This window comes from Motacilla alba, chromosome Z (assembly GCF_015832195.1).
Source record: "Motacilla alba alba isolate MOTALB_02 chromosome Z, Motacilla_alba_V1.0_pri, whole genome shotgun sequence".
In the NCBI taxonomy this organism is placed as follows: Eukaryota; Metazoa; Chordata; class Aves; order Passeriformes; family Motacillidae; genus Motacilla; species Motacilla alba.
The window spans coordinates 64,406,090-64,428,254 of NC_052046.1; the positions used below are offsets into that span (position 1 = coordinate 64,406,090).

General features: G+C 40.1%; 2 protein-coding genes across 9 annotated transcripts in view; one reads left to right on the top strand and one right to left on the bottom strand.

Moving 5' to 3' along the window:
• Window positions 1-715: 715 nt before the first annotated feature.
• GIN1 (gypsy retrotransposon integrase 1) lies at window positions 716-10,759 on the bottom strand. 5 transcript variants are annotated; one of them, XM_038123789.1, is made up of 9 exons: window positions 10,624-10,759; window positions 8,572-8,616; window positions 7,063-7,208; window positions 5,982-6,175; window positions 4,610-4,915; window positions 3,744-3,932; window positions 3,481-3,648; window positions 2,755-3,043; window positions 716-1,015 (listed from the first exon to the last, which is right to left on the bottom strand). In XM_038123789.1, exons 3-9 carry the CDS (start codon window positions 7,199-7,201, stop codon window positions 717-719), a joined length of 1,584 nt encoding a protein of 527 aa, XP_037979717.1. In that variant the 5' UTR covers window positions 7,202-7,208; window positions 8,572-8,616; window positions 10,624-10,759; the 3' UTR covers window position 716. The 5 variants fall into 5 exon arrangements, with proteins under 5 accessions (XP_037979717.1, XP_037979720.1, XP_037979721.1 ...); XM_038123793.1 differs by having other exon boundaries at window positions 840-1,015; window positions 2,777-3,043; XM_038123790.1 differs by lacking the exon at window positions 716-1,015 and adding an exon at window positions 1,023-1,409 and having other exon boundaries at window positions 2,777-3,043.
• Window positions 10,570-22,165, top strand: part of PPIP5K2 (diphosphoinositol pentakisphosphate kinase 2) — a 50,877-nt gene continuing 39,281 nt past the window's right edge. Inside the window, exon 1 of one of the 4 annotated variants that reach the window (XM_038123781.1) lies at window positions 10,570-10,817. The gene's annotated coding sequence lies outside the window, so the exon portion shown is untranslated. Of the gene's footprint in view, window positions 10,907-11,074; window positions 11,393-22,165 lie in introns of those variants that run through there. The other 3 variants (XM_038123782.1, XM_038123780.1, XM_038123786.1) reach the window with 3 other exon arrangements.

The following is a 22,165-nucleotide window of genomic DNA, read 5'->3' on the forward strand; positions in this document are numbered from 1 at the left end:
AGCATGCACAGGCTCAGTCAAGAGGTAACAATAATGGAGAAACCAGATGTTTGTGGAAAAAGCACATATTAATATTAAATGCTCTTAAGATTTTTTCACATGCCTGAAATACTAAAATTGCCTACACTAGTAGACTTTTGATGAGCAGGGAACAACTGAAGCCCTCATTGTTTCATGTATAGAACACTACATGTATTTGATTTTGGCAGTTTTGTTGTTTTGTGAGATCTTAAATGGATTAGACTAGAAATTAAAAGTTGTACCAGTCAGATGCTGCAGCTTCTCAGAATGAACAGAAAACTGTTATATAACAGGAAAAGGAAGACATGAGCTTCTCAGTAGTGGAGGGAAACTTTACACCAACTTGCTTAGGTTTAATTCATCTCACAGTGCACATTAGGAGCAAGTCATCCAAGGATTAAATGGATAAGGTGATTACAGTGAAATAATGCATTCTGTCCTGAGAGGATAACAGTAAGGCATGGTCACATTGTCATTCTACCAACAAAATCTGGAATTTAAATGCATGATCAGAATATGTGCTTTTACTAGTGCTTTTTCTTAACACCCAGACAAATTAGATACCTGAAGCACTCTTAGATTTATAAAGGAGTAAAGTGGATCGTGCTAAGGAAGCTGGAGCTATTAATTTTTTTTTTCAGTTTGCCACAGTAGTTCCAAACTGCTTGGCAATGAAATGTGATAGAAGATTATGCTTAAGTATCTTCTGTCTTTGTCTGAAGGGTCCAACAAGGTGAAGACCATTGCTCTGGCTTTGTAGTGTTTGGTTCAATGCAATGATCTTCTCTCAGCTCAGACTCATGTTTACCATCTGCTGATTCTTGGTCTCTGCAGGCTGCAGGTGGAGTCTGTACAGCAGACACGATATCTCTTTTGTAGGCATTTATTTCTTTTTCAGCAACAGAGTGTGCTTGGCTTGAATTATTAGATCTTTCAGATAAGCCAATATAGTCATGGTCAAAAACTACTGCACCTTGTAGAATGTAATGGTTGCCTGTAAAAGGAAAGTAGCCATTAGTTCAGAGTTCTGAAGCTGTACTTGAAATGTTAGTGAGGTGCTAACTTAGTTTTCAATACAATTTCCAAAACAGGATAAGAATGTTTGAGTGACAGTAAACTGATTATGTGAATTTCCCGGTTTCACTGAGGATCAATGTTTGGCATCTCGTTAAATCCACAAAATAATCCTTGGGGTGACCCACATTTAGAGCTTTTATTAGCTAAGTCAATGATTAGCTTGATGTCTATCTTAGTCACCTACTGAACTAAAGCTTTAAAATAAATGGACATGTAGATTCTTTCACTTTGTGCATGCACATGGATAAATGTGGTTTCTTCATGCTCTCACTGGGAAATCTCAGTTCAACACACAACAGGCTTCCTAAAACCTTAAAAAGTAAGTAAAGTAGGTAAGTAAAAAAAACAAAACAAAAAACCCAACCAAAATCTATCCCAGCCAAGACCAAGACAGTCACTTCTTTAAAAAGGGAATTCTGCATTTTCACACTGCTTCTGCACTACTCAACAGCAAACATATTAGCCTCTAACACTACAAAGACCACTACTTTCAGCTTTTTTATACAGTGACACAATTTACCAAAAATTATTGTAATAGCTGTTCATTATCTATATACTTGATATGCATGTTACTTCCTCCTCATGCATCAGCAATTTAATGAGGAACCAGAAGGCCCAGAGTGATCATCCAAAAAAAATAGAGACCTCCTTACATGACATGAAATCAGTACCTTAGTTACAAAATGCATAACTGATGACTGACATAAATATTTCAGCTCGTTACATGAAATTCCAGAACTAGTTTCAGCTTTGTAAATCTCTCAGCTTTAAGAGGTGATGGAAGAAATTACCATCTCAATGTAGTTTATATATTTACAAGAACCAAAGTTTGACCACACGTGCCAATAGTGTGGGAATTGTTCTGCTCTTCCAAGAACTCTGAAGTACAAAGCAGCTTGTTCTGTGACTGAAGTCTTCTGTATACTAAGTATTTAATTTTTTTGAAAATGCCTCTGGTGACTCAAAGACATCATGAGCAGAAAAGAAACAGCTGCCACTGTTTGATTTGAAAAAGGGCATGCTGAATATGTAAGACCAAGAGCAGAAGTTGGTTATCCAAATCTTTGGAAATTTCTGGCCATCCTACCACAGAGCATGACAAGTCTATTTATTCTTGTAAGAGAAACACTAACTTCTTTAATAGGACAATTTAAAATCAACTATTCCAAAATCAGTTCCCTGATGTAGTCTTCTATTTTAAGGCTTTAGAAAACACACCAATGTTGTAAAAAAAAAAAAAGTTTCCTTTGCATAAGCAAAATTAAAGTAACTTCTGCCTACACAAAAATAGATGCAGAAAATGCTCCTTGAATACAGGTCAGCCTGCTTAGACTTCTAGCATGTTCTTATACTTCTGTCAGCCAGCACAAATAGATCCAAGCCAGTGATTAGAAGCAACTTTAATAGAGGCTATTTTTAAAAAGACTTTGAACATTATTCATGAGCTCTGTTCCATGCTCTGCAGAGTTTGATGTCACTCACACTCACTGTTCTCCTTACTTAGCTATTAGGCTAAGTAATATAACTCCAACTGGTTAGTGAAAGATACTTTTTCATTCTAGTAACCCAACAGCACAACAGAGAAGTTAAAAAAACAAAACAACCCAACTCTTTTTACATATATAAAAATACAAACTTAAAAACTATTGTATACACCTTTTTCACTGGACCCTCTTACATATGGCTTGAGGTGAGACATCTTGATGGGTCTTTTCAGCCTGGATCCTGTGGAATCTCGTAATATTGCACAGCCATTTTCTGTGATGTAATCTATGATACAAGGACCAATCCATTCCGACTGGAAACGACCATCTTTCCACCAGTTTTTTCTTTGCCTGAGGACTTCATGACCAACTTTAAGTTGAAGGGTATTTAATTGTTTTGACTTCCTTTTGACTGTGATTTTAGTTCTGATTTTTTGTTCATCTGAAGTTTTTTTATCTGCCTACAGAAAGATAAATGTGAATTACTTTTTTTTCCCCAAAAGTACTCATGCAATTTTGTAGCATTGGTTAAGAGTGATTAAGCATGACATTGAGTGGTTTTAGATGTGTGTAGTTTTTAATTATGTGGGACTGACAAGTGATGAAGAAATTTCTTTTATCTTCATAAATCACTACTCCATAAGCAATAGTTTTCTACTTCTCTATTCCACCCCCCAAGTCAGACACAGTAAACTTCTGACAATAGGTCTCTTTTAAGGTTACTCCTTCCAAATACATATGTGTTACACTGAAATTAAGGGATCACAGGAGAAGGAAAACAAACTAAAAACCACCACTCAACCCCCCCCATTATTTTAAAAGGTTAGTCATACTTTATACCTCGGACCTTTTTATCTTCAATGTTCTTACTAGTAAAATGCAAATACATAACATTTACCTGGCAACCTGAGGTTTTGTCTTCTTCCAGTGCTTGACTGAGTTTTTTAGTTGCTTCAAATATTTTGGCAAAACTACTGTGTTCTCCTTCCACACATATATTCATGGGCTCAACAACATGTGGGTTACGGTTGAACATTTGGAAATATGGGGTGTTTTGATCTGGCTCCTATTTATATGGGGACCAAAAGCAAGGAAATTTAGCATACAGCTTTGCCAACCTTTTGGAGGACTGCAGTCAAAAGAAGAAGAATCTTCACATACCAAATTTGTCAAATTGAAAGCATAGGCTATAGCAGATAAATGTTCATCCCAATCATTTGGATGGTCTATGCAATACTTGTTAAGGAAAGTTTTGATTGTCTTGGACATTCTTTCATTTACATCATGTGTCTGAGGATAAGACAATACAATTTGCTTCATTCCAAACAGTGCAAACAGTTCTTCATTTATCTTCAAAATAAGAAGAACACAATTAGTGAACATTTCTCCTGTTTTGTATCCCATTTCAAGTAAAAACACCTCAGATTTCCACCCCTTTGGTTGATACGATGGTGACTGGAAAAAATCTTGCATATATATTGGCGCAGAACACACCAGGACTGTGAATGGGAGCTAAAGCATTAAGTAGGACTTAGGAACCAGTGATTGATGGTTCCTAACCACATTTTTGCCATTTAACTCAATCTGTCATTACCTCCATGTCACAATCTGATAACTTCATCATCTCTTAGACGAACAAAGTGTTGTAAGTCCTTCATAATCATTGTAAGTCAACTTCAAAAATACCCTTAGCTATTGCTTTACTGGGCAAAATGGATGAAAGACATACATCAGAATGCAGTGTACAAATTTATATCAATTCAAGCGAGTGACAAAACCTGCACTATGACTGCTAGGAAATAATTTTACTGTGCTCTTTTTACAAACAAAAAAGTGATAGGAAACATTGCATAGCATTACAATTACAAATAATTGGTTTGACCAATTCTTTTTCAATTAAAGAAAAAATTAGTACTAAAGTCTTTCTGAAAAAATTCTGAAATTCAAATCTAGTATAAGGGAAAATGTATTTTTCTTGAGGGGAAAAAACAACAAAAAAGCGATTAACCAGCCATGTAAATAATTACCTGATAAACAAGCTCCTTCCCCTGATCAATAGACATCTTTTGAGGTGGCCCATATAAGAAAAACACATTTATGATTGCTTTAGCAATTTCAGCTGCTGAAGTGTCATGCAGTGGTGAGATAACAGTCCATCTTGTAAACAAATCTGTCATAATTATGATGTATTTGTGACTTCTGTTGGTAACATTGAAAGGTCCCATTAGTTCTATAGTGACTGCTGTCCATGGGTCCTCTGCTTTGATAGGGTGCATTTTGGGTACTCTGGTGGCTATGTTCTTTGCCACCTGGCAATGCTGACAAGCATGCACCTAGAGAAGACGTCAGAGAAAGTGTTATCAATGAAAAGTGACGGTGAGATAATGACAACCATCAGAATCATAGATCTCCACTATTTCTCTGTAAATCAGGTCAGACCAGGCAATGCAAAACAAATTTATCACTTTTCTTACAATTTTTTACCCTTAGATTTTTATTTTTCAGAAACAGCATAAAACCAAAATAAAACCAACAATAGTGAAGGCCAGGAAAGGGACATGTAAAAGAACTCATAGCTGAATTCTCTCCATTCTGAAAGCACTGTGCTCTTTCAAGTCCACAGTACAAATTTTAAAATCCATTACTATTTGTAAATAACAAAGGAAGTAGGAAGCAACTGAGAGTGAAAGGAAGTCCTAATCATTCCCCTTTTGGCTCATCTATGTATGCTGTGGCTGAAAAACACTGGAAGTATACATTATCTTCCACGCACAACAACTTAATCTACGGGACAGATCACCTTTGTCCAATCTAAATTGAAAGGACAGACTCATTTTCATGTCATGTAACAGTTGCACATGAACTCAAAGTATTGACATGGTGCAGCAAGCCAATAGCAACAGTAATTTGGCCTTAAACTATTTACATACTTTCCTGAACAATCCAATTCTGCTAGGGATTCCTATGCCTGTATCTTTGGGTGGAGGAGAAGGAACTTTCCCAAGCTCTGGTGTGTTTGACTATTTCCTGAACACAATTTATTGTAAAGCAGAGACACTATTTTCATATTCTTATCTGGTCACACATCCTTGTGATGGCACATTGCATCCTAAGAAAGATATGTGAGAGTCCTTGCACAAGAAATCTCTCTCAGGGACTGGATGTGTCCTGCCTACCAAAAGAGATTATGGCTCCCCACCACACCACAGTGGTGTGCAAGCCAGTAGTAAAAGAGTAAAAAGAAACACCATGCACTGCCAAGATGACCAGTTGCAGTTTGATTGCAAGCTTACATTTCCTCCTGTGAAACAGGCTGGGCACTTGCTGTACCAAAGTTCATAGGATTACCAAACACTTGTAACAGACTACATAAAGTATTCTGTAGCTATGAAGCCATACCCACTGCTTGACATCATTTGTTACAGAGGTCCAGTAGTAATTAGACTCCACTAAAGTCAGTGTCCTTGATATACCATGATGAGTGCCAGCAGCATTTTTGTGGCATTTCTCGAGGACTTTTTTCTTCTCTTCATCTGAAACAATTACCAGGCGCATTTGTTTTCTGTCTTTTCCAACATAGAACAACTTGTTTTCTGAAAGAAGTACCAGCAAATTATAAGCAAATGCTTTGTCTTCTGTTTGGTTTACTAAATTATTGAGCATGACTCAGAATAGAATTTATTACAATAAATTCACTTTTGTAAACATAGCTTTTTGTTTACAAACATTTCAATTATGGCCTCCAAAGAGCCATTAGTTCAGTTATGTTTATTATCTGGACACAAGGAGTTTTAAGTGCAAGTCAGAATGCAAACAGCATTCCCACAGGAAATCTGACTGAAGCACAAACACTGGGGTTGGAAAGGGGAGGTAGGAGTGTTGAAACTGTTGTTTGTGAAGCTGTTGAGTGCCTGCCAGCAACGTGACACTGATAGTCAAAGATTTAACTCCTCCCTGCCTTCTCTCTACACAACACTCGCAGTTTTGATGGGATTGAGACAGTACAGCAAACTACAATGGATCATAGGGGCTCATATATCTCCCAAGGCTGCAATAAAGTTGGGAAGGGCTTGCAGGCTCTCAGGTGACTGATGGCAAAATTGTCATTGTACTTCTGCCAGCCGTTCCCCACACTGGATGGAGCATTCCTTGTCTCTAGCTGCAGATCTATTTCCCTTTCTGTAATCCTTTCAATTATGGATTGCAGTGACTACATATTTCTACAGTATAAAAATATGTAAAACTAGATTTGGCTTTTAGATAGATAAATAAACCTGTCCTGGAATAGACTAAAGCAGATTGAGCTTCCATTTCTACAAACATCCTGTTATATATTAACCAGGGATTTGCAGAGCATTTGTCTCATGGAGAATGCTTATTAAAATCACAGAATGCTGCAGAGCAAGATCTCACTTTTTTCATATTAGCAAATCTTCACCTTAATGTCTATTTTTAGCATAATTTGAGAGAAAAGTTTTACCATTGAAAACAAATTTTTTGGCAGCTCTCCTGATTCCACTTCTTTCACTTGATAATGTTGTGGGATGATATTCCCCTGTTCGCTTGTAGTATGCAATCTGCTTCAAGTGAAGCCCACCACTTTTTCCACTACGAACCATTGCCAATCTGGACAAAATGGACAGAATTTATTAGATTAATTGTCAGAGAAGCACCTTGTCAAGTTTATACTGATTTCTTCGAAGCTCAGAGGCATCCTGGTTATGTAGCCTCTAAGAAGAGGTTGCACCATCCACTATACACATCCACCATCAACTTTAGCAACAAGGAGCACTGCTTGAAACACTAATTTTGTTCTAAGCAGAGCTGGTTTTGTCAAACTATATTTTAAAATTTCCGCACAATGGAGGCTTCTACTACACTCATTGGACAAGGAAAGGAAATGGTATCAGAGAGAAAGAAATTGTTCTTCTCATTCTTGGATACCTCTCAAATTCGGTTGTGCTTGAAATTGTCCAAAGATCCACCTCAGTTCAAAAAAATCGACTCAGGCAAAGAGAGAAAAAAACAACTTCCCAGACAGAAATGAATGGAAATTTGTTTTTTTCACTAATTAATCAGACAACTAGATTTTGAAATTCCAAACCAGACTCTGCATGTGAGGTAACAGTTCGTTCCTTGACACAAGCTGACTTCCCTGACAACATTAATAAGCAATAATGTCATTAGTAAAATGGGCCACTGATACAGAACCTGTATGGGTTTAGCAAGAATAGCATCAAAATAATTATGTAATAATAAAAATTGAAATATTCACAGGCAGGATTATTGATGCAGCCTCTACATCATTTGAGTGGTTTGCTTTTTTCCCACATACTTTCCAGCGGCATAGACGAGGCAGCAGTTTAATCCTGCTCTCATCAATGTCTGCAGGGGCAGGATCAAGCTTAGGGTCAGCCATGTCATACTTTCATAGTGAATACTGGTTATCCACAGCATTAAGTAAATTTATTTTTTACCCTGCCAATGTTCCAATGCCAGACTGTGACATTATGTAGCCTGCTAAAAAGACAAATTAGTTTGTCTGCCATATGTGCTGAGTGGCTTATAATTATGGGGAAGTGACAGTATCCAGTCACTCTGGAATGCACAACATCTCATTATGTGGTGATGCTATTTGGAAACAAATTGTGTAGGACAAGATGTCTATTTCTCAATTTATAGATTCTGACCTACCTTTACTATACTGGTGGTGGGAAGGAGGTAAACACCTCTTAAGAGTGATTATGCCGGCTTTCATTTCATCCTTTCCTCCCAGAAAATAAAATGCTATATGTCATTTTTGGAACCTGCACCCTGAGCTAAGCACTGTTGTTAGCAATGGCAAATGCATGACAGGAACTTTCCATTCAAAATGTGACAAGGCTTTTGCCTCACTGAATTCTTCATTTTATACAACCGAGAGCTGGTTTTCAAATAAGCCAAGTCTCTTGTCATTCAGCATTAGTGTTTTCAAGTAAAATTTTCATACCTGAGAGAACTAGCACAGATGTACTTCCCAACACCACGACCTCACCTGTGAAGAAAGACAGTGTTTCAGAACAGGGAAGGAGAGGAGCCAGAACACAGGACTGTTCTGACACTGCAGCTTCCTGTAAATTTATATCTGACAGCACATGCTAAAACCAACTCACTGAGCTGGTAAATTGGATAACTAACAGCAGAAAAGGAGGTGAGGCTGCCATGAAGTAATTTCATTTTTCTGTTGTTTAAAAGAAATCAATTAACTAGTATTTCTGACAGTAAAAGAACATTGGTGAAGGGCAACTAAAATATCCCATCTGCCAGGGGTACACATTCAAGTTTTACTCAGGGGCCTCCTCAAGGCCAGTCCTGCACTTAAGTTATCTGAAGTCAAAACTAGCCCAGTATGACCTGTCACTTAACCACAGGGATGATGGATTCCTTTGGTTTGACAGACTTTCACACACGGGAAGGAAAGATCTTACAGAACAATCTTTATTCTTCCTGTACTTTTTAAACTTGCCTGAAGCAGCAAATATTCTCCATGGATTCCAAAACTGCCCCTTTTAATAAAATGTAGTTTCACAGCAACAAAATTCTTCTAAGCAGGACCACAGCGTACACTTCTGCTAAGCAGACATGCTATGCACATTTCTGCAGCGGCAGTTTCAGTTTCTAAGCATTTCGAAGAGCTCAGGCAAGCCAATGAAGAAAGAATGCGCTATGTAGCACCCACATACACTAATTTAGTAGGATCCTGATCCAGCAAACTGTTAAGTACTTAACTCTGCTGGACTGCTGTCTAATATGAGCTTCCTTCCTGAACATTTAATTTCTTGTGCCCCTACTAATCTTTTCCCCCACTACCTGATTGACTTTGTTTGGCCTACTCCTCAAAAATGCCACATAAAACAGCCCTAAAAAGAGCAATTTATGAAATCTTCTGGTTTTCTTATTTTTCAGGTAATTCATATGCTATATCTCAATACTCATAATGCATCTGGTAGTCTAAAAATCAAAGACATAAAATCAGCTATCCAATTTTTAGTACCGTAGAAGCTCAAAAAGTATACACTAGAAAATATTTTAGCAAAGAGAAGGAAACTTCCATATAACCATTCGTCTTTTAGGTTTAGTGGCTTAGCCTAAACAGTCACACCTGCTAAAACTGAGCTATTTCATCATTTAATGCCCATTTTCTCCTACAGACAAACACAATCCTAAGTGCAAAACTATTCTTTTAGTCCAGCTTTTGACCCATTCCCCTACTTCTAACTGCTGTTCCTACTAGAAACAGGAATTGCCTGTGGAGCCCTGAATCAGTCACAGATTGGTCTGCGTTGGGATGGACTTTAAAGATCATCAACTTCCAAACTGCTGCCAGGCTGAGGGAAACCTTCCACTAAATGAGATTCCTCAGAGCCCCAAACCCACTGGAGTTCGAGCACTTCCAGAATGGGACAGACACAGCTTTTCTGGGCAACCTGTTCTAGTGCCTCACCATCCTCTCAGCAAAGATTTTTTCCTAATATTCTGTCTAAACTTGTTCTCTTTGAACGCATTCCCTCTTTTTGTATATGTTCATGTAAGAAGTCCCCCTCCTGTTCCCTTACAGGCTGTCACCAGTAAAACACCGCTTTTCTAACCCAGGTGCTTCCAAAAATGCGTATATCAGACGGACAGACTCGCCTACATTCCTCCCTGATTTTGCAACGTGCGACAGAGGCTGGGGAGGGCGCCTATGACGCTGAGTGGGTAGGCACGCGACGTCGCGTCTCGCCGCCCGCAGTAACGTCAGCCGCCATCCAGAATTCCACTGATTCCTTTCGGGAAGGCGCCTCCGCATCCCTCCCGCCCACAGCACTACGCATCCCAGCGTGCATCGCGCCCGCGCACGGCATGCCGGGAGCGGCGGTCGCGAGTGATCGTCCTCTGGGCCTCGCCCGCGCATGCACGAAGCGACGCCAACGCGAACTTTTTGCTTCCCGCCACCGCCCCTCGCCGCCCTCTCGGCCCGGCGGGCGCACTCGTGAGCATCCGCCCTGCCGCGGGCACGCACCTGCTCCGGCAGAGGCACCGGCAAGGCCCGTCGCGGGGGCCACAGCTTCCTGGCCAGACCAGCCACAGCCACAGCCCCGGCGGCGCCCCGAGACTTTTGTGGCGCCCCCGGAAGTGGCGGGAGGGAGCGCAGGGGGCGAGGCGGGGCAGCCGCGGCGCCGCCTCCTGGGGGGACTGCGGGGCTGCTGCGGGCAGGTGAGGCGGCCGTTCCCTTCTTCCTTTCCTGCCTTTCCCGCCTTTCCCGCCTCCCCTTCTCTCCCATTCCTGGCCCGGCCGGGACGCAGGTAGGCAGCCGTGGTGGCTGAGGCGAGCGGGAGTTCCCGTGAGCGGCGATGTCGCAGTGGGCGGGCAGCGTGCGGTGGGCAGAGCCCCGCGGGCTCCCCCGCCTGTTCCTCGGGCACGCCCAAGGCTGCTGCGGCGGGCACGGCCCATGTGCGCGGTCAGCGCTTTGTCTCTGGGTGGTTCTGCTCTCGGACTGGGTTTCGGTGAAGCAGCGGCGGTGCCGCACGCCGGGTGTGTGAGGCTGCGGTGTGCGGCGCTGCCAGTGTCGGGTGAAGCGTTTTGGTACAGATGCACACGGGGTGAAAGGTGGTGTGTGCCTAAACGGGGACGGAAGTGATTGAGCGCCTCTTGGAGCTCTGCGTTTGGAGCACTCTATTAACATCCCAAAAACTGATGATAAATTCAGTATAAAATAAGTTGGAACAAGGGAGATGGCTGTCTGTAATCAACGTGGGGATGGGGGAGAAGCAGCACCAGAAGCCCCGAAGGTGAGAATTAATTACATGTCAGGAGCAGAGATGAGAGAGATGGGAAAACTGTAAGCCTGTGTTATATTTATCTTCGTTTTCGTGGTGTTTTCCGGAAGGTGGGTACTTTATAGAGTATTGGTTATCTTTGAAAATGCTGGGGGTTTGGCACTTCTGTTGTTTCCCTATAGTTAGTCACGAGCAGGAAGACTAGGGGATATCTGTATCATAACCACAAGGAAATAAGTAGTTTTCTTTATCATACCAACTACTTCTACTCCTGGTGTACCTTTACAGCTGTTTGTAACAGTATTTCTGCATTGTTGTATCGGCCTTTTTAAGCGCTGTTTCCCTTTATCTGTTTAGCCTGTATCTTTCCAACTAGTCTGCATCCCTTCTGTATCATCTTTGTACTCAAAGTGACAAGCCAAGGCTGTTGTTTTTTTCCTTGGAGTATCAAAATTCTTATTGAATCCGTCCTTGTCTTGGTGAACAAGGTTTGATTTGATCAGTAAAAAGTTTATTCTTGCTCCATAAAACTTTTTTGTGCTTAATGCTAATGTAATAGGCCTCTTATGGTTCAAAATGTGAGAAATTCGAATTTTTATACTTTTTGGCTTGTCTTGGTTGTCTTATTCTTTCTATGGAAGAAAGTTTCACCCTTCTGGCGGTTGTAATTAACGGATCAAGCCTCCAGAGGCTGAGCCAAATGAACTTGAGTACAGATTTTTTTTTGCAGAACTTGTAATCTCTACAAAGTCGAATTAAAGTTCTTTGTGAGAATCTGGAGAAGCTGTTTTGACATCTGTGAGTGGGATTTTTAAAATCTTGGAAGCCAGTCTCCCTGAAATATTCAAACTTATCTCAAATATAAATGATTTTATGTGGTATATTTGACAGAGTATTTAGAGACAGAGAGATTTAGAAAGGAACTTGGAGGTTAATGAATGTGAAGGTTATCTATTCTGTTGCTATGCAGGAGACACTTAAAACACATGCCAGATACCAGTCTGTGTAGTTTGCCAGTTTAAAATAACACTGCCTTTCTGTGTGGAAGATAAGAGAATGATACTTGCTAGATGGAGTTTTCTAGACTTCTAAGGCTGTTTTAGCGCTTCTGTTAAGGGATAGTAATGGTTTATTTTGCGGTTTCAACCAGAGAGTGGAAATATGCCTGTGATACTGCAATATTTGAAGATAAAACTCAGAGTTTTACTTGTGCTGAAAAGTTACTCTTCTACTGGTGAACTGCTAGGGAAAAATAAGTTCTGCAAGCAAAGAGCTTGGTCAGGAAAAGACCCATTGAAAAGTTATTTCACTTTAGGTTTGGTAATTCAAAACTACTGAAAATACTTTGCCTAACTAACTATATAATTACTGGGAGAAAAGGTAGACGTGGGGAAATCAGCCAGGTGGCTTGAAAACTGGAACAGTTGTGCTTTAAGATTAGAAATATTATTTTTGAACAACCTAGAAGGTATATATTTCCTTGCTACAAAGCTGGCCTCTTAACAGACTCCTGGCTTGCATGGCTCTTCGCAGTTTTCTGTCACTAAGATACTGTAGTACAGAGGATCAGACTCAATATTACTTTTGGTACAAATATTTTTTGATGCAAACACCTGTTGCTCTTGGAAAATAATAAGGGTCCACAGAAAAAAACTTAGGCAACTGAAGCTTATTAGCTAGCCTAGCTATACAGAGTTTTGAGAAATGTTAGGTATTCCTGAGCAGAGTTGTTTCCAGTAGGAAATGCCAGTAAGGTGGGTATTTCTAGATTCCTGGTGCTTGAGAGTGGGTGCTTGGAAGTGTCTCATTGGTAAGATTTGGCAGACTAAGAACTTGTCTTCTGCTTGGAATACTGAATCAGCAATACTGATTCCCTCTCCTGTAAAAAGCAATCCAGAGGCCACTTAAAAAAAAAAAAAACAACCAACAAAAAACCCCAACAGCACAACAAACAAAGAAAACACAAAAACCCACTTAGTGGTGAAGATAGAAGGTGAAAGGATTATAATAGCCTAGTGTTAGAGCAGTTAGGCTAGAGCAGTTGAATGGAACAGGACAAATACTATCTCTGTTCTCTCCTGTTTCAGAGGAGGTTTCAGAGGTTTCAGCTCCCTGCTTTCTGTTAATCAGAAGTGTGTCCTAACCACCAAGCTGAAAAGTGTGTGGGTAAAAACATCTGCATGTATACATTACTGCTGAAGATGGAGTATGAGTAACAGTGCATAGTTTTTTTCCCCAGAAAACACATTAATTGGCCACCAGGTGCTTACTAAGCAGAATCATGGAGCAGATCCTCCTGGGGCACTTGGAAGATAAGAAGGTGATGGATGACAGCCAATGTGACTTCACTAAGGCAAATTTGACAAATTTAGTGGCCTTCTATGAGCACCTTCCAGTAAGTAAAAGGAAACTGACTACAAGAAAGCTGCTGGAGAGGGACTATTTACAAAGGTCTGTAGTGATAGGACCAGGGGAAAGGACTTTCAGGATGAGGAACAAGGGGTTTAGATTAAATATTTAGAGATTCTTTGCTGTGGGAGTGGTGCGGTTATCCAGAGAAGTGGATACCCCATACCTGGATATCTTCAAGGCCAGGTTGGATCAAGCTTGGAGCAGTTTGGTCTAGTGGAATGTTCTCTGCCCATGGTAGGGGTTTGGAACCAAGTGATCTTTGAGGACCCTTCAAAGCAAAACCATTCTATGGTGCTTTATAATACAATGACACATTTTTTACATAACTTTTCTAATATATTAATTTATTCATCCATAAAGAGCCACTTGAGCACTTAATATGATCCCTGAAGTAAAAGATGGCTCCATCCTGGAACAGCGTTTCTGGCCCTCTGTCTGCTCCATGGGCCACAGCTCCTGCAAGGTGCACAGACTCTCTGTGGGCTACATCTTCCTTCAAGGTACATCCATTACCTCCAATGTGGAGTTCCCTATGGGCTGCAGGTGGATCTCTGCTCCACTGTAGACCTCCATGGGCAACAGGGCCACAGCCCGCTTTACAGCGAGCTGTCGGGGAATCTCTAAGTGCCTGGACCACTTCCTGCATGTCCTTTCTGAATGACTTCAGAGTCTGCAGAATTGTTTCTCTCAGTTATTGCCACCCCTCTCAGCTGTTGTGCAGTGTTCTTTACCCTTTCCTAAATATCTTATAGCAGAGGCATCACCTGCATGGCCAAGGGGCTCAGCTTTGGGCAGCAGTACATTCATCTTGGAGCTGACTGGAATGGCTCTGTCTTACATATGGACAGCTTCTGGTGTCTTTCACAGAAACCAACCCTGCAGCCCACTCACCACCACAACCTTGCCAGGAAATCCCGGTACTGGCACTTACCTGGCAAGGAAGACTCCTTTTATTCTTGAGAAGGTTTTTTCAGGTTTCAGTACAGTGAAACTGGAAGGTGGATCGTCTCTTTTGGAATGGGAGCTGCTGTAATTTGGTGGAGTAATGCATAAACTGCTATATAGTAATGCTTCTGGAACATTGTAAAAAATATCTGCAGTGCTCCTACTGACAAAAAGAATTTAACATGTTTGCAGTTGTCATTTGCATAGATCTATCTTTTTGTCTTGTCATTTGCATAGATCTTTTCATGTGGCAGTCTAAGAGCAGTGCTTGGCTTGTAGGCGGTATCAGCATCTGGCTAAAAGCAACAAATAAAGGCTACTTTTCATCTTTTCTTGAGATTCTTGTCATGATTAGGGAATATGTTAGCATATTGTGAAATCAAAAGCTCAGTGTTTGATGCAAGATTGGAGCCGGTGACTTAGTTCTTGTAAATCTGTGTGATGTAGTCTTTATAATACCCTTTTTTCCTTTGTTACCTTTTTTAGCCTATTTCTTGTCTGTTGTTTTGCACATCAATGTCGTTTCTAGTGTTACTGAGCAGAGCTGAGTTACTGAAGGTATGATAAACTTCGTAAGGCTATTGAAGTTAGTATTTGCTGAAGAGAGACAGAGGTTTTTCTCAGCTTCATATACTATACTTGGACCTTGTGAATTCCAGTACTTATTTAAAACCCTTATATCCCCTTGAATTTTCGTGATTTTTTTTTGATTATTTATTGTTTGATTTGTTTATTTCTGTTCTTTGTTGGGGTTTGGTTGGTTTGTTTGTTTAGCTTGTTTGGGTTTGAGGTTTTATTATTGTGTAAAAATTATCAGGCAGTAACTATAACATTCTTTGTGTTTAAGAGATCCTGGGACAGAGCTGCTAAATAAAACTTTTTCAGATTTAGTCCATCTCAGTAATGTGCTGACAGCTACTGCTAAGAGCACCTCACAGGATGCGTGTGGGGAGCAGAACAACATCTGTATGTAAATGTTAATTTTTTTATTACTGATTACATGACACAGGAGAAATTATGTGTTTTAATTCTGTCCAGTTTTAAATTGGAGGGACAATGTATCTCTTGCTAGTAAGGTAAAGCAATAAACAAATCACATATTTACTGGCAGCATTGTCTTCAGCAGCTTTTGTGTTTGGCATCCTCTTTTTCTGCTTTTTGACTGTCCTGTCTCTTCTCTCTTTCTGGTTGTTTGTCAGACCTGAAAAAAATGCTGTTGTTGAGTATTGGTTCTTGTTGGCAGTTCTGAAGTCTCACATTTAAGTTTGAAGTATTATCAACTTTTTTTGAATCATCTGTAGAAAGGTGTCACACATGCATGGAGAGCTCTTGGGATTGCAGTGCTCGGTGCTCTCAACTATCAGACTCCACTGGTCCTGTCTTCTTCCTGTCTGTCCTCTGCTTTCACCTTGTTTCCTCCTCATGCTTTTTTTCTTGCGTCACCAGCAACCCAACAAACTGTCTGTCTTTGGTGGTTTCTTGCACCATAAATCATATTGCAGAATTTGAGTTTTGAAATGGGTAAAATGCCTCAGCAGGAGTCAGGCGAAGATTTTCGCTGTTAAATGTACTATTAATGAAAATATTAGCTATAGTGGTTCTAGCATGAAGATGTTGAAAACCTTTTGTCAACTTGAGACTATCTGAAAAATTTCTATTAACATTATTTGTGTTTTAGTGCTATATTTAAATTGCTGGAAGCTGAAAAGGGATGCAGTTGGAATATGCCTACAGCATGAAAAAAGTGAAACGTATTTAAAACTGTCCTGGGGTGATTTTATGATGCTCATATCCCCATTTGTCTGTTTAGCCCAAAAATAAGTTTTGCACCTTTAAGATTGGTTCTGAGAATGAAGCGGGGGAGAGAAGAAGCACGCAGTTCGTTTTCAGACACTGTTCTCACTCCTCCACTGGACTGTGTTGTCTGTGGATGGACAGACAGCGGGACAGAGCTCTCCTTTGCTTTTAGCTAGTTTTTAGCTAGCTAAGGCAGAGAAGTTCCCTGCACTGTGGTTTTTCTTTTTATTTGGACCTGTTTTAACCTGCTCTGGACTGAACACCAGAAGAGCACCAGGAACTCCCACCTGTGGCCCACTGGGCTGGGCCTGGGCCGCGGCATTTCCAGCGCCAGAGGGACTGATAAGAGACTGAGTGAGCTGAGCTACAGCCCACCAAGGGGACTTTCTGAGTTTGTCATCTCTTCAAAGCAGCGAGAGGTTTTACTGTTTAATGTTGTTTTTTTGTTTGTTTGGTTTTTTTTGTGTGTGTGTGCTAGTGAATGCTTTGCTTGTGAAATAAACAGTTTTTTCTATTTTTCTCCAAAGAAATCTTTTCCTGAACCAATTAGGGGAAGGGCCACTTGAATTTGCTTTCTAGAGGAACCCTTTTATAGGTTTTCTCCCAAATTTTCCCTAAACCAGGACAAAAAGAAGCAGTATGGAGGTAGAGGACGGGGCAGTGGTCTGTTTTGTTACTATTATGAATATATATGTGCAAAATCATGTAACAGATGAGCACTGCTTATGATTCTTTGTCACTTGTTTGTAAATTCCACAAGGAAGGTAAACTGTTTTGATATAATGACATTTTAAAAAGTTGTCTTCCTGAGTGGTTGGTAATTTAAAAATATTTTGTAACTATTTAATGCATGATGTGTTGTCTTTTTTCTTGAGATAATAGATAAGAAGCACTTTTGCTATAGTTTTGTTCCATTAGTGTTCAGTATAGAAAGTGTGTATTTGTTCTTCTGATGGCTGCAGAGACACAGAAGACAATCTGGTGAAATGCTTCTGTTTGTACAGGAGTTGTATATGTTCTTATTAGTATTCAAAATGTGAGTGTTAAAACTTTGAGCTCCTTTTTCACGACTACTCAGACCACTGCCGCTACGTTGAGCTGATTTGTTGCTGAAAGTTACTGGAATAGTAATATTTATTATGGTCTAAGTAAATATGAGAAACACCAGGGCTGGATTCCTGAGCTCCTGAAACATGTAGGATGGGGTCAGGAAAATTATAGATATATCTTTTAACATAGTGAAGACTAGGTTTTGGCTTATTCTTTCTGAATATTCTGTGGAATTCCTTTGACAAGAATATTCTTATGGAAATTGAGAGATGTTCCATTAGATGAAAAATTTGTAGAGCACCACAGAACTTGGAATGCAGGGCACAGGCTATCAAAATCTCTGATATTATATATTTGGAATGGTTTCTTATCCTTTTTGGGATTTTATTTTTGGGGGTTTTTTTCGCTTTTGGCCAAGATATGTCATGTTGCAGACAGGCCAGACATTTGGTTGAAAGTCTTTTTAAGAGCACCAGTGCATTTCTCAAAAAAATAAACATTTTTAAATCTATAAGCTGTGAAAGAGAAGCCTTGTGCAACAGGTGAAGTTTAAACAGAACATAGTGTAGTTAATTTTACCTGGAGATGTCATAGCACAGTGAGAGATGATTGTTGGGTGTTATTGATGGAAATAGGATGTTATTTCTTTGGAAATAGGTCAGTGTATGTTCCAACATACAAAGCTTTTGTCTGGCTTACAGTACAGTTGTTCATGGCTGAGATAAGTACATAATTGTCTAACATTCACTGTCTAATGAGGCTAATGAAGATCTAACATAAAGTACCTATGCCCTTTCTATTGCTGCTGCTGCTCACTTCTTAATACAGAAAAATGGTGCTGGGAAGACTCTTACATGCTCAAGGGGCAGCAAGATGGAATTCTGCATAGGGCACCATGTACCTGAAGCTTTTTTGGTCAGCACTAATAGTATTTCTGAAGCAGGAAGAGAGCTCCGTCTTCTTGCTCTGCCATTTATTATTTCTTCTTGGCATACAGCTAGAGAACCATGTGTTAACTCAAGTGTGATCTTACTGCATTTTTGATGTCAGATAACCGTAGATGGTGTTTGGGAGACTTGTGTAAGTTGTTCACTGTAGTTGCAGTCACTTAGTAGTTCTCTTTGCTTGTCCCTTTTCTTGATTTATTTTTATTTCAAATACCACAAGAAAGAAGGGGGTATCTCAATTTTTATTGTAGGACATGGGGGAAAAGAATTTTAATTCCCATCTCTGAAAGCAATAATTTAAAAAAATAGATAATTTATTAAATATATCCTGACACAAATTTATGGGAATGACATTGGCTTACAGTATCTGCTGTCAGGGAGCTAAACTGGCAACCATCAGCTGTCAGAATGCCAGTTTATATGCAAATCAGTAGTTTTCAGTAGAGTTCATGCAGTAGTTTATAAGCCTGAAAAATGTCAGTATCCTTTTCTGATCCATAGCCTTCCGTGTTACTTTTACAAACAGCATGAAAACTCTGGGGCCTAGTGAGTAGCATGGAGTGGCAATCTAGTTATTCATTTGCCCTCAAATGGGTGAACAGTGTTAATCTTGGAGAAAATAATCTGTTAATTCCAAGCAAACTATGTGGCTGTTCAAAGTCTTTTTTCTGCACATGAAGCCCTACTGCAATGTACTTACCACTCATAAGAGCAAAAGTCTCCAGATTCTTGAATGAGGAAGGTAGCGGAACAATGACTTTTCAGATAGGACTGTTGGGGAAGTTAGTGTTTCAGGTAGTATCTTTATAAAAAAATGTGTTGTTCTTTCCCTTCAGTCTATTTGTGTTGGTTTTACTTCCTTTGAGAAGTAAGCCTTTTGGGCTAGAAAGACTTGATTAGTGTCAGATATCCCCATGAAATAACCAGTCACCAATTGTACACAAACTTCATAACTTCTTCTGCTTTCACAAAGTGTACTACAGGAATAGGTAGGGGAAAGAAGGCCTAAAAATCTTAAGACCTGCAACTTATTTGTTTCAAATCATTGTTCTTCCCTCTTTTTCCTAAGTTTTAGAAAGCTGTTCAGAAACTGGTAGCCAATACAGATTTTGGGTAGTAGGATAGAAGGTGATACAAGAGGAACTTCATTTTTTTGCTTCATCAGTGGTTTTTTGGGGGCATCTTTTTTGGTTTAATATCTTTATAAAATTCTGTGTTAGTTGCCAGTACATGTTGGGAATAACCTCTGCCTTTCTGAAGCTTGCTAGAAATAGGATTTGGAAAGCTCTCTTTCTTTACCATGTCATAAACAGGATTACTTTACTTGAACACCCAATTTCTAACTCTTGTGACAGTCAGATGATTTAGGGGTTTGAAATTCTTCTTGTTCTTACTGCTTGAAAGGCAAACAGCTACAGTTCCACATTCTAAGGGAAAGTAATTTTTTGTTAGCAGAATTGAAGAACAACAGATACATAGTAAATGCATTAAGAAATTAATCTTTTTAATCCTCTTCTGTGAGCCCAGGTTCCTTATGCTCAGAGCTCAGTTTCAACTTCTGGGTCTGAAGTTTTTGTATTTGTCTTGGGGTAATTTTATGATGATACTTTATTCCCTGATCATCTGCTTTATGCCCAGAAATGTGTGCAGTATCTTTAAGATTAACTAGGGGGCAGGACCAGAGCCTGGGAACACTGGGCATGGGCTTCATTCAATCTCTCTCTCTCCAGTGTGTTCTGGACAGTGTGGAATGGGGACATTGCTTTTCTCATTGCTCTTTTGTGGGATTAGGTTTTTAGGTTTTTTTGCTAACTTGAAGCAAGAAGGTTCTTCCCTTCCCTTCCCTTCCCTTCCCTTCCCTTCCCTTCCCTTCCCTTCCCTTCCCTTCCCTTCCCTTCCCTTCCCTTCCCTTCCCTTCCCTTCCCTTCCCTTCCCTTCCCTTCCCTTCCCTTCCCTTCCCTTCCCTTCCCTTCCCTTCCCTTCCCTTCCCTTCCCTTCCCTTCCCTTCCCTTCCCTTCCCTTCCCTTCCCTTCCCGGAACCTTCCCTTCCCGGAACCTTCCCTTCCCGGAACCTTCCCTTCCCTTTCCAGAACCTTCCCTTCTCTTCCCGGAACCTTCCCTTCCTGGGACCTTCCCGGAACTTCCTGGAACTTCCCTTCCCGTAGCCTGGAGGCTGTGCCGGGAATCCTCTGAGCAGCTTTTTGGTTTTTTGTTCCCTTGAACTGTTTTTTGCTTGCCTTGTTTTTCCTTTTGGCCTGTCTGGGGAGCCCGCAGGACCACCCTGAACCCAAGAGCTCAGAGGAGCTGAACGAAAATGAGAAAGGACATTAAAATCCACCAACTTTGCCTGCTGCAAAGAGGAGACTCATGCCAGAAATTCAACAGCTTTTCCATGTGCTCTGCTCTGGGCTGCTATGTGATCTCCTCTTCCCCTTCCCAGAGGCTAAAGGGACCAACAGCCATTTTATTCCTGGGCATGCGATCAGCCTCTGTATTTTTTTCCCTGGGCATTTTTCTGAGCTTTTTTTGTTCTGCTGTTGGTGGGTGTCTGGGTGTGTGGAGGGTAGATTTCTGGGTAGATTGCTGGTATCAATTTCTCATTGGCAGAAGAAAAGGGAGTTGTTGAAGAGCTTTTTCTCTTTGGAGGAAATGCTCATTCCAGGGCATTTTCCCCTGAAACCTGTCTCCAAAACCAAGACAGCATTGTTCACCCACACCTAGCCTCTGAATTAGGACAGATTCTTTCTGAGCAACTTTTGCTTTGCTTGCCATTCCCCTTCATGGTTAACCACTAGTGGGAATTTACTATTGCTTCACTTAGTTCATAGGACAGCCAAAGTAATTTTCACTGATATTTGAAAACAAATTCAGTTTTGCTGAGGCATCACTGTTGAATGGCACTTGCGTAATGCCGTACAAGTGAACAACCTAACTGGTTGAATCAGATGAGCTTCTAAACTGCTTGTAAAGTAACTGCTTGTTAATATTGTAAGTAGTAGTGATGCATTATAAATAATCTTATAAAGCCATATACATCTCACAGCATCAGTTACCTAGTTAAAATAACACATGCCTAGTCTGTGGGTCTGTTTCTGTATACAAGTTATTTTGCCAATATTTTATTTTCACATGACAGGTTAAAAGGGTACAAGATCTGTTCACTTCACTGCTACATTAGTGGTTAGAAGTCCTTTTGTCAGAAGGCAGTGCTAGTGTTCATCTCTGTAATTTTCAATTTTTCTCAGTGAAAATAAGGCAACACTTTGATGCAAGCTGTCACATTCTGTTTTCATAGAAAAGATTCATTTGAGTTTTAAGACTAGGGTTTTTTTAATAGTCCTAAGGGTGGCTTTATGTTTTTCACTAGCACAAACAGTAGTCTGTTTGCCATTGTCATTTGATCACAAAATTTCTGTGGAAAAAACAGCCAATGCCATGGATAGTGAGTTAAAAATTGTAAATATTGGAGAATATTTTTGTTGTATATTTCATGTAAAATATATGCTCTCCATTTAAGCCCTCTGAAGTAAGGAAAAAAATGTATTTGCTAGCTTTTACTTCTGTGAGTTATATTTTCTGGTTTTAAAATTTATGCAACAGTAGTTTGATAGCAATTTTGAAACTGTTCTCCATG